The sequence below is a fragment of the Oratosquilla oratoria genome, chromosome 22 (assembly GCF_046742065.1).
Source record: "Oratosquilla oratoria isolate Oo_2021 chromosome 22, ASM4674206v1, whole genome shotgun sequence".
Taxonomy (NCBI): Eukaryota; Metazoa; Arthropoda; class Malacostraca; order Stomatopoda; family Squillidae; genus Oratosquilla; species Oratosquilla oratoria.
In genome coordinates, this window is record NC_134798.1 from 49,473,546 (window position 1) to 49,486,092 (window position 12,547).

Below are 12,547 nucleotides of genomic sequence, written 5' to 3' on the forward strand. Positions count from 1 at the left end.
CATTGTGGGACGTCTTTCCCAATGTGAGAATCTAAATATTTGTTTTTCTTTTCCTTTTTGTCATCTATGCATGAACACAATTGTATGATTACTCTAAGAAATTTTCAGTAATTTTACGGTACTATGGCAGCTGGGGCTTCCATCTTTCTACTGTAAAAAATTACGGTCACACCGAAATTTTTTTTAGTCGCCAATTTTTTTTTAGACACCAAATTTTTTTTACAGTATAATCCCATATTTTCCACTAGGATATTTTTTTTAGGGGGGGGGATATGCCTATATGTGGCATATATGTGTGAGGAATGCTTCCTAATGAAAGTCTTCAGGCGATATAATCTCTTACAAGCATTAAAAAAAAAAAAAAAAATGAACTGGCTAGCTGGCAATGGGAACATACAGGACTCTTTGCACTTAGAGTATTAACACTAACAAATGAAAATATGTTCATTCCAAAGAAAATTTAACATACTATTTGAACTGGTAGCCTAGCTTATAGTACAAAAATAAACTTACATAACACAAAAAGAGCATTGTAGGTATTGTGCTTGAGACCCATTACCATTATTCTACTGAAGCCAATACAAGAATTTATTCATAACCTTGTTGACTATCAAAATGATAAAAATACTGATGTATAAAGCAATTTAGGAATAAATAATTATGCAAAGAAAAATATATGTACATATAACACTTTTTTCCCATCAAAGTTAAAGAATCACAACATTTAACTGAATAACTACTAAGATCAAATCCTTAAGAGAATAAATGATACCCAAACAGTACTTATGACAAAAAACTGAACACTTTGTGAAATAAAATTACAGATCCAGTTTTATTCAAGATTCAATGAATACTTGTCACAAGGATAATATTTTCTTGGAAAATATGCCTATAAGGCCTATATGTCAATGTGAGGAGTGCTACCTAATTAAACGTAGTCTTCAAGTGATATAATCTCTTACAAGCATTAACAAATTAAAGAAAAAGAAACTAAACTGGCTGTCTGGCAATGGGAACATACAGAACTCTTAGCACTTGAAGTATTATGACTAACAAATGAAAATATGTTTATTCGAAAGAAAATTTAACATACTTTTTTTAACTGGTACTCTAATTTTTAGTAAAAAATAATAATACTTTTATTTCAGGCACACATGGCCCATATATATATATATACATACAGTGTAAAAAAGTTTTAAAATGGATAAATAAAAACTATGTACAATACCTACGAGCAATACGAAAATAAACCTATATAACACAAAAAGAGCATTGTAGGTATTGTGCTTGAGACCCATTACCATTATCCTACTGAAGCCAATACAAGAATTTATTCATAACCTCGCTGACTGTTGAAATGATCAAAATACCGATTTATAAAGCAATTTACAAATAAATAATTATGCAAAGAAAACTATATGTATATATAAACAACACTTTTTCCCATCAAAGTTAGAGAATCACAACATTCTCACATGCTCTGGCTGATCTGGCTGGTGATGTTTCAACAGATTAAACAGAGACAGCACCTTTGGGCTAACAGGAGCCACCTTCTTTTTTTTTGGGTCCTTTGTGGATTTTGGTCCCAGAATTTGGGTCGATCTTCATGAAGAACCTGCATGGAAAATTCAATTTAACATTTAAAGTTACTTCAGTCATGGAGTGCTATTTTGGATTGTAAATGAAATACATGTATTTCAGCAACTATCGTTATTGAATTTACTGATCCACTTGAACAAGTACCTCTGAACAAACTCCAAAGTAAACCCAGCATTTGATGGGTATTTTACATCCATGATGAAAAATAGCTTAAACATGAGAGCAAAGGCCTGGATGAAGCATGGAATGTCCCTCATGACGATCACTCCATCTGACGCCAAGTAGAAATTTGATCCATTGTAAAGGCAAGGGGTTCCTTCAAAAAATATATAAACACATTTAATGACTTGACACTTAAAGACCTAGAGAAAGGTGACTATTGTGAGGCAAATATCACTGCAATAGAAACACATTAACAATTTCAAGGCTTCTAAACACTTTCATTTGCCAGGGCTCAACATTAACAGCTCTTTACTTGTTCAGGATAAGTAGGAATTCAAAAAAGGAAATCATGGTTGGACAAACAGAAGTTTCCTGATTAAAATAAAGAGGCCATGGAATAGTGTTGGAGCAAGTAATTTCCATATTAGAATAATTTATGCATGCACATATACTTACCAACTGCAATCAAACATGGCGTTTTTGGGAAGTCTGGTTCCTCTGTCAGTCTGTTCACATCATATGGTTTCTAGAAAAGAAATAGAGCAATTAATTATTCATATAATTTCAACATCAATCTTTTTTCCAAGTCATGTGTACATCACCAATAAATTCTCAACTTAATATATTGCCTAAAATGTCCTGGATACTGAATAATTCTAATATTATTTAAAGTCTTTATGTTATGTTGCAGCTTTTTTAAACCTTTTTTTTTTATTTTTATTGAAATATCTTTTAATTCTGTAGTTGCTTAACAAGTACAGTATAAATCCTACCTCTGCAACTCGAAAAAGGGATTCTTTTTCCTCTTGAAAGTATGCCATGATGAGGGTGATTGTTGCCACCTGGTAGGGCAACTGATTTCCCACTTCTTCACATGCTTTTTTTGCACATCTTAGTCCCTCAGTTTCTTTGCAAGTTTGGATTTTACTCTGCTTTCTTCTTCAAAAGAGTCAACAATAAGTTGCTGCTTCTCCCCAAAAGCCTCCAACATTCTGCCTTGACAACTGAAGCCCATCAGTTGTTGAAAGTGACCATCCAAAGCTTCTGCTGTAAACAGAGCTGGCCATTTGTCCCTCAGCTCGAATTTGCTGCAGCCCTTCATAATCATTACCCTCTGATGGTAATACTCAAACTCAGGACCAGATTGTTCCTCAGGGGGGTCAGGCAATCTATTTGTTGGTCCATAACTTGATTTTTTTATTACTGCAGCTTCTTCACTGTCAGAATCTTCAGCAATTATCTTTATTTTGTACTGCCCACGCCTCTCAGTCTCCGCTCTAGCAACCAGCTGGTTGAGAACAGAATCATATCCTCTGCCAATACTGGTGCCAGCCACTTGCACATCTTTGAGGCATGGGAAGATGTCAATCACTTTTTTAGCAATCACCTCCATGTGGCATCGATAAGGCTTTGGGTGCACCTGCAGTACTTTGGCCACCACATGTCTGACAATGGCCCTCCTATCTCTGGGAGACAGCTCTGCAGTTCCACCATGCTTCAGCACTCTATGAACTGCCTTCCTGACCCCCTTTGGCCTGTCTTCCATGTCCTCAAATGTCAGCTCAACAGTTGAGGGCCATGTTGCACAGTGAGCACTTGGGGATGGTGACTGGCTGTCAGGAACTATGGACCTCAAGGGGGTGTGAGGTATCAGTCGTAGGGGACTGCTTGCCTCACTGACAACTTGAGGGTTATCATCCACTGTAAAATATAACAAATGAATTTAATTAAACTGACCAGGTTCTGCCCAATGTGGATGGCCCTGATCGGGACCACATCCCCACCCACTTATCATGGCCAACTCTAAATCGGGCCTGCCCATTCATAGCATTCATTTGATTTCTCAATTTTCCCAAAATGCTGTTTAAGGTATTTCAATTACCAATACACATTCTAAGTACAGATTTCTATTTTAAAAAGGCCAGGAAGTGTACTCACTTTGTTTACTGCTACTTACAGAAAATATATTTTACTGGCTTAATTCTGTCTTGATGTTTTCATGTTGAGATAATGATGGATGCCTGTGAACCCATTTTAGGGGTAAGGACTTTCTTTTTTTTTTTTTTTTTTTGCTTGTCAACCCAAGTTAAATCTCCTACAGACACAACCATACCACTTGACTTACCCTGGGCTGTCCATGTCTCCATGAGGGCTCTGGCCATTATAGGCTTCAGTGATGCATGAAGGTCAATGTCTTTTATAAGCCTCAACTCATCAGCTCTATCCACTCCAACATCCTCCAGGCACTTCATCACTTCTTCTAGCTTGTGTTCAAGCTTAAGTTTCACCAGCCCAGACAAGACTAGGTCTTTCACTTCATCCATGTTTAAAAATGATACAGCCACTGGAAAATGACAGTATGTAGTCCAGAAACAGCTACACACCACCAAATGCAAGATATGAAATGTATAAAAAAAAAAAAAAAAAAAAAAAAAAAATCAATTCAAAACTGTTTGGAAGAGGTATATTTGATAAGCTTAGCACAACTGGCACATGTTAAGAGTTTATTAAATGAAGAAAATTCTAAGTATGTAAAGAGAACATCGGCTTTTTTATATTTGAAAAATAGAATAGTTCGCTTTTTCACTTTCAGTGAGATGGGGGAAGAGATCTCACACACACACTAATCAATACTTATACACTTGTCTGAAAGGTATGCAAGTTCAACAAAAGTGCTTAGATTCCATGCTTAATTTTTTTTTCTTACCTACCTACATCCCTAGGGAAGGCTTATGGGAGGATCTTAATTGAGAGGATTAGGAGAGGAACAGAAGGAGTAATTGGTGAGGAACAGTGTGGATTTAGGACGGGTGGAGGTTGTGTAGATCAGATCTTTGTGGTAAGACAGATATGTGAGAAAGCTATAGGAAAGGGGAAGGATGTTTTTTGGGCTTTTATGGATCTGGAAAAGGCTTATGATAGGGTAGACAGAAAGGCACTGTGGGAGGTTATGCAGATTTATGGGATAGGAGGAAAGCTTTTGGGAGCTGTTAAGAGTTTTTATGAGAGTAGTAGAGCATGTGTTAGGATCAGAAATGGAGAGCGAGTGGTTTGAAGTAAAGGTGGGACTTCGTCAAGGATGCGTTATGTCGCCCTGGCTGTTCAACTTATACATGGATGGGGTGGTGCGAGAGGTGAATGCTAGGGTAGTGAGTCAGGGATTGGAGATGGTTAAAGAAAATGGAGAAAAGTGGGAGGTGAGCCAGCTGTTGTTTGCGGACGACACTGCGCTTGTGGCAGGGTCAGAGGAGGGATTGAGGAAGCTGGGGGCAGAGTTTGGGAGAGTATGTGATAGAAGAAAGCTAAAGATAAATGTGGGTAAAAGTAAGGTGATGAGATGTACAAGGGGTGAAAGTGGCAGTAGACTGGAAGTGTACATTAAGGGAGAGCGACTGGAGGAAGTGGATAGTTTTAGATACTTGGGTGCAAGTGTAGCAGGAAAAGGTGGAGTGAAGGTGGAGGTAGAATGTAGATTGAGAGAAGCGAGTAAATGCCTTGGTGGTTTAAAGAGTGTAATGAGGAATAGACATTTGGGAATGGATGCGAAGAGGAGACTGTATGAAGGAGTGATTGTGCCAACAGCACTGTATGGGGCAGAAACGTGGAACATAAGAGAAGAAGAGAGAAGGAGTTTGAATGTGTTTGAGATGAGGTGTCTGAGAAGTATGGTGGGGGTTACTAGGCTCGATAGAGTGAGAAATGAGGAGGTGAGGAGGAGAACAGGGGTGAAAAAGGATTTGGGAGATAGGGTTGATGAAAGAATATTAGGATGGTTTGGACACATGGAAAGAATGAGTGAAGAAAGACTAGTAAAAGAGGTATGGAAGGCAGATGTGGAGGGAGTGAACATGAGGGGACGTCCTAGGATGAGGTGGATGGATGGGGTGAAGGGGGCTTTTGGGAAGAGGGGAATGTCTGTTGAGGAAGGAAGGGAGAGGACGGAAGACAGAGGTGAGTGGAGAATGGTTGTATATGGATGATGTTGTGACTGCATGAGGAGGAATGGGCGGGGGAGGGGGGTAGTATGTTTGAGTAAATTTGACGCAGCCCAAAGGGATTTCTCCCTGTCCTCGCCTTATATGCAAAGGGGGACGGAGAGGGGGGGGTCGCCGATTAAATGACGCGGCCTTGCTGTGGATGTACTGTGTCTTGCGACGCTGTTTCTGACCCAGGGCGGTGGGCAGGGTGCAGGGATGACCCGTCATCCAGGAGGTGCTCAGATGAGAGGAAGGGTGGGAGGGGTGTGGAGTGTATTTAGGGATGAAATGGGTGGGAGTGTTTTTATGCCTTTCCCTTTTTGGCTACCTCCCTTGGAAGGGGGAAAAAGCCTTGGTATATAGATAGAGACCTACCTACATAATTTTTTCAAGTCATGTTAACCTAAACAAATTTTTTTAGGCTGGCTTGTATTTGGATTGCACATAAATCTGCTTGTCTACATATATTTATGTAGGAACAGTGTATTTTAATGAAATTCCCCAATCCTGTCTAAGCTTGTAGATGTTATGGGGTGCATAACTCAGAATATGACTCAAATTTACACATTTTGTACTCTTTACAGACTGTGAGGATCCATGACATATTAGCAAGCCAGAGGTTGGCACAGAAATGAACTGATAGGTTTGCACAACAAAAAACAAAGTCATTTCTTTCACCAAAATAAGGATAATTTTTCCTACCAGAAAACCATCCTCGTTCTTTTCTAGAAGCAAGGCTTGGTCTTTTTCGTACTCGGTACCTTTAAATACTGCTGTTTTAATATGTCCATCAAGAATGTCAAGCTTGAAATCTATAGAATGTTATATTTGAAAGGCAGCAGGGAAGAGACAACCAGCACTGTAAAATGCCTGTAGCAACTGATGTCTTTTGGCAAGTGATTTGGGGAGATCTTTTAGATTATGAAGACCTCTAGCACACTTTTTAAAGTATGAGTGTTTGCTCTCAAATCTCATTGTCCACAATCGGATCAGTGGACCAAATCTGACAATTAGCTCAGGGTAGTGACAGAGAAAATTATGTTTTGGTCTAAGGTTGATGTTTGGGAATATGGTAGCTCTGTAATCAATATAATCTTCAATTAGAGAAGCCAAGAAGACAATCTGACCTTGGGCTATAGCTGGAGCACAAACCAATTCAACTATCAACTTTAATTTTAAATAAAGCTGCCAGACTTCATCATTGGTATCTTTAACTAAATCCCCAATATACACAGAAAACAGCCTGAGAAAAACCCAATTTTGAACAGCATGGCCCACCAGTCTGTCATTATTCCTAGTTACACCGCCTGGTCTATCCAAGCTATCAGTTCCTGATAAGACCAGGTTAAATATCTTGCTATTCAATTTGTCATAACTAAACCACTTCTTGTTGACAAGATTATGTATGACGAGTGGCATGTCATATGACACTACACCTTCAAAGAGGTCATGCCACAAGCAAGGTGGCAGTCCTGGATTTGCAACATGAAAATGTGTCAACTGGTTAAAAACTGAATCAAATTTAATACCATGATGAGAAGCAAGGTTAGCATGCTCATCAATGTATTTAATATCCCTGGTGTAACTCTCTACAGATCTCCTAGTCCCAAGTTTGTAAGGTGTCTCTCTCTGAAGGAGTCCAAGTCAAGTGTGCAAAATCTGCAAATGTATTGGTGTCTAAAACTCTCCACAAATCCACCAATTCCATGAGATCCAAGATTATCTCCAACAATTGCACAAACAGTGCCTTGAATATTCTTTTCACCTTCAACAGTTTTCACTTCTATGCCTGTAGTTTCCAGTGACTGCAGATCTTTCACTAGTCTTGAAAACACTTTATCTTGCCCAAACTGCAGATCCGACTCGGTGAATAGCATAACCAGTTGCACATGGTCAATGGATGACCGTAAATGTGAATCAATATTAGCCAAGGTAAAATAGACACCTACAACTTTATGCTTCTTCCTGGCTGATCCCAGAGGATTCACCACTTCAAAGGCATCTTGGTACAAAATAATTTGGAATGATTCCTGCTGAAATAAAGATCTAAATACTGTCCCATCTTTAACATCTCTGAGTATCTCAGGCACCTCATTTTCTGCAGTACGAGCTTCTGGGACATTATGTAAATTTTTGAAAGCAGGATAACTATCATACATAAATCTTATACTCTCTTTAATTGGGATGTATTGAGCATATCTTGCACTATTTTCATCATCATGTCCAAGATATATTGGTCTAAGATCATAAAGATGCAAAGAAGGAAATTTATTCTCATAATGTTTTCCTAGTTTGTTCTGATCTTAAGGGACCATTCATACTACTCTGAAAAATCCCTGCTCCACTGTCTCAAGAATTCCTTGAATTTTGTCATTTTCTACACCTGCCTCAATCAATTTTTCACATAATTTTTTTGTATATGTTCATGTTGAAATATGAATATTTGTTATTGTGCATCTTGTGTTGTTTTTGATTGAATGTACAATGCAATGTATAGTAAGAATTTTGTCATTTGATTTATTGTATAATCTGTACTTAATTTGCATGTATAACAAAGTTCAGTTGCTAGGCCTGAGAGATTTCCCGCGCTAAGGGAGACGTTACTCACAAGTCAGTCATTGTGAAGCCACAGTGTGGAGGTGTTGACGTGTACATTTTTGTCTGAATATAAACTTAATCGTGTCATGTGCATTGTGCCTTTCAAGAACAATAAACAGTTAAGTACTTTTCTAAGCGTTTATATAATACCCATAACTTTCAACATAGGTTATGGGCCCAGGACACGTTATTTTGTGTGCTTAGAAATTACACTGTGTCACAGCGAATAGTGATTGAATCGAGCATGGCAGTGTAGGCACGTGAACAAGAGTGAACGTAAGTGTTTATTACGTTGCATTTCATTTGTGTGACACAGACTGACAAAATGGAGCGCAGTACAATCAACCTCACACTGTTGAATGATAAGAACTATCCTACGTGGAAGTTGCAGATGAAGATGCACTTGATTAAAGAGGATATGTTTGGTATAGTAAATGGCTCAGAAACAGTACCGACAGAGGAATGGGAACTGGAAAAATACAATAAGAAAAAGGCCAGGGCGTTGGCTTTTATTGTATTGGCTATTGACCAAAACCTTCTTTATTTGGTTGGGGATCCAACTGATCCAGGTGCTGTGTGGAAACTACTGGAGGACACTTTTCAAAAGAAAACCTGGTCAAATAAACTAAGACTCAAGAAACGGTTGTACAACATGAAATTACGCCAGGAAGACAGTATGCAGGAACATTTGAAGAAGTTCGTAGAACTATTTGATGAACTCGCAGTGGTTGGCGACGCCGTTAACGAGGAAGACAAGGTAATTTCATTATTATCGTCATTGCCTGACAGTTATTCAGTGCTTGTAACAGCACTAGAGGCTTCGGAAAATTTTCCAAAGTGGGAAACTGTGACGGAACGTCTTCTACACGAAGAAAGTAAGTGTAGTCTTATGAAGTCAACAAACAATAACAGTGCACTTGTTGTTAATAAAACAAAGTCATATAGAAAGATACAGTGTTTTGAGTGCAAAAAGATGGGGCACGTCAAGAAAAATTGTTGGGTTTATTTGAAGAAGTGTAAAAATGAAAAAGTGAATTGTGCCGTGGGAAATAAAAAGGAAAAAGAAATAGCATTGGTTGCTAGTGCTTTATCTATAAATACTGTAGTCAAAGCAGGCAGTTGGGTAATTGATTCAGGTGCTACGCAACATATGTCCCATAAAAAGGAACTTTTTTCAAGTTATGAGACACTAGAAATGCCCTTGTTTGTTGAAGTAGGAGATGGTAGAGCTTTGAAAGCTTATGGAGTGGGTGATGTTTGCATTAAATTGAAACTACCTAATGATGAAATAATTAATTGTACTCTAAAAGATGTTCTCTTCATTCCTGATTTAACTTATAATTTGATGTCAGTACCTAAGATGGTTAAGAATGATGTAACTGTAAATTTCCATGAAGGTAAATGTGAAATTTTCAACCAAGAAAATGAGTTGTTGGCTGTTGCAAATTTAGTAGGGAATTTGTATTTTCTAGAATGTGTTAGTGATATTGCAGCTGCATCAACACTTGACTCTGTCCCCAATTCTGCACTTGTTGCACAGTCAAAAGAGATGTTATGGCATCGCAGGTTAGGCCACCTTGGCATTGATAACCTTTGTAAATTAGTTAGGAAAGATATGATAAATGGTGTCAACAGTTCTCTTAGAAGTGACTCTATTTTTTGTGAAAGCTGTGTTGATGGTAAGAATCATAGACAACCATTTCGACCATCACTGAAGGACGGAAATAGAAAATTGTTTGAATTAATACATACTGATGTATGTGGGAAGCTTAACCCTAGTTCTTTGGGTAATGGTAATTACTTTCTGACCTTCATAGATGATGCTTCTAGGTATACATGGGTGTATTTTGACAAATAAGAGTGATGTTTTCAACAAATTTGTAGAGTGGAAGACATTGGTTGAGAAACAATATGATGCTAAAATCAAAATTGTGAGATCAGATAACGGGGGAGAGTATACCTCCAATGAGTTCCAAAATTATCTTAAGAAGGAGGGTATACGTCATGAAACTATTGTACCTAAAACTCCTGAACAGAATGGTGTTGCAGAAAGGAAAAATCGTACCCTGGTTGAAACCGTAAGAGCAATGCCATCAGATTCAAACTTAACTAAGTCATTTTGGGCTGAAGCTCTAAGTACAGCAGTCTACAGTATATTAGAAATAGGTGTCCAGCTGCTCTAACAGACATGACACCATATGAAGCTCTTAATGGCAGAAAACCTTATGTTGAACATTTAAGAATTTTTGGATGTGTATCATATGTTCATGTGCCTAAAGATGAAAGATCTAAATTAGATTCCAAATCTAAGCATTGTGTTATGTTAGGATATGGATCTACTACTAAAGGTTACAGATTGTATGATGTAACTAGTAAGAAAATAATTTACAGCAGGGATATAATTTTCAATGAATCTCAAATGTATTTTCTTGAGAAGGAGTGTGTTAATGTTGATTCTGTTTCAGTTGAAAAAGTTGATATTTCCATTCCTGTAGATAAAGATGAGAAAAATGGAAATGAAGCTCCTGAAATGCATGTTAGGCGGTCCAATAGAGATAGACGTCCACCAGAACGTCTTGGTAAATGGGTTAATATTTGTGATGCACCATCACTTGGTGAACCACAAAGTGTTGAAGATGCTTTGAATAGACCTGAAAAATCTCTTTGGAAGGCAGCTATGCAGAGTGAAATAACAGCTCTTTCTTCTAATGATGTTTGGGATTTGACAGAGTTGCCAGAAGGACGAACTCCCGTCAAATCAAAGTGGGTTTTTAAAAAGAAAATTGGACCTGATGGCTCAGTTTCCTCTTACAAAGCTCGCTTAGTTGCTCAAGGTTTTTCACAAAGACCTGGTATTGACTATGATGAGACCTTCAGTCCTGTGGTTAGGTTTGAGTCAATACGTACCATCTTATCATTAGCTGCTAGAGAAGGATTAAAGATCCATCAGATGGATGTATCTTCTGCATTTCTCAATGGAGAACTGCGTGAAGAGATTTACTTAACTCAACCCGAATCTTTTCATGAACCTGGAAAAGAAGAGTTACTATGCAAACTAAATAAGGCCATTTATGGCCTCAAACAAGGTCCTAAATGTTGGAATGATAACTTAGATAAATTTCTTAAAGACTTGCATTTTGAACAAAGTCCTAGTGATTCATGTGTTTACACTCGTATGTATGATAATGATTTGTGTATAATTGCCATATATGTTGATGATGTCATTTTAGCTTGTAAGTCCTTTGATGTTATTGCTGAGATTAAGAATTTGTTGAGTGAGTGTTACTTGATGAAGGACTTAGGAGAATTGAAATATTTTTTAGGTGTAAAAATTGCACAAAATAATGGTAAAATATTCATCAATCAATCTGGATTTATTAAGAGTGTTCTTAACAAGTTTGGCTTTGGTGACTGTAAGCCTGTATCTACTCCATGTGATGTAAGCAATGTTTTTTAAAAGACTATGATGAATCAGATCTCTTTGATACTACTAAGTATCAATCTGCAGTTGGCAGTTTGTTATTTTTGTCCTCAAAAACCAGACCAGACATTTCATATGCAGTATGTAATGTTGCAAAGTATTGTAATAAACCTTATCAACAGCATTGGTCAGCAGTTAAGAGGATCTTCAGATATCTCAAAGGAACCATTACAGTTGGACTGCTCTATACTAATGATGATGTAAATGAATGTGTAGGTTTTGCTGATGCTGACTGGGCTGGTGATAGATCTGACCGTAAATCCACATCAGGTTATTGTTTTAGGCACGGGACCAGTGGACTGATTTCTTTGCGCTCAAACAAGCAATCATGCGTTGCACTCTCAACTGCTGAGGCTGAATATGTAGCACTATCTGGTGCAGCACAGGAAGCTGTTTGGCTTAAATCTTTGCTAACGGACTTGAAACACGATTGTCAAAGTCCTATAACTATCTTTGAGGATAATCAGTCTGCTATAGTCCTTGCGAAGAATCAGAAAGATCATTCTCGTACTAAACATATTGATATGAAGTTTCATTTTGTGAGAGAGTTGATCAATAACAAAATCATTGGTGTGAAATATTGTCCAAGTGATAATATGTTGGCTGATATATTAACCAAGGCACTCCCTGTGGATAAGTTTCAACAATTTAGAAAAGGTATGGGAATGACTGAACAAAAAGTGAATGAATAGAATTTACAAAAACAATACAATCTGAGAAGGAGTGTTGA

At 37.7% G+C, this 12,547-nt stretch overlaps 2 protein-coding genes across 2 annotated transcripts; both read right to left on the reverse strand.

The window, feature by feature from the left end:
• Positions 1–250: 250 nt before the first annotated feature.
• LOC143037567 (uncharacterized) lies at positions 251–7,142 on the reverse strand. Its single transcript, XM_076205996.1, has 5 exons — positions 6,110–7,142; positions 3,887–4,468; positions 2,535–3,462; positions 2,218–2,287; positions 251–1,615 (listed from the first exon to the last, which is right to left on the reverse strand). Exons 2-3 carry the CDS (start codon positions 4,083–4,085, stop codon positions 2,654–2,656), a joined length of 1,008 nt encoding a protein of 335 aa, XP_076062111.1. The 5' UTR covers positions 4,086–4,468; positions 6,110–7,142; the 3' UTR covers positions 251–1,615; positions 2,218–2,287; positions 2,535–2,653.
• On the reverse strand, positions 6,561–8,393 carry LOC143037380 (uncharacterized). Its single transcript, XM_076205517.1, has 3 exons — positions 8,347–8,393; positions 7,481–7,976; positions 6,561–7,367 (listed from the first exon to the last, which is right to left on the reverse strand). The coding sequence occupies exons 1-3, from the start codon at positions 8,391–8,393 to the stop codon at positions 6,561–6,563; spliced, it is 1,350 nt and encodes a 449-aa protein (XP_076061632.1).
• Between the last annotated feature and the right edge of the window lie 4,154 nt (positions 8,394–12,547).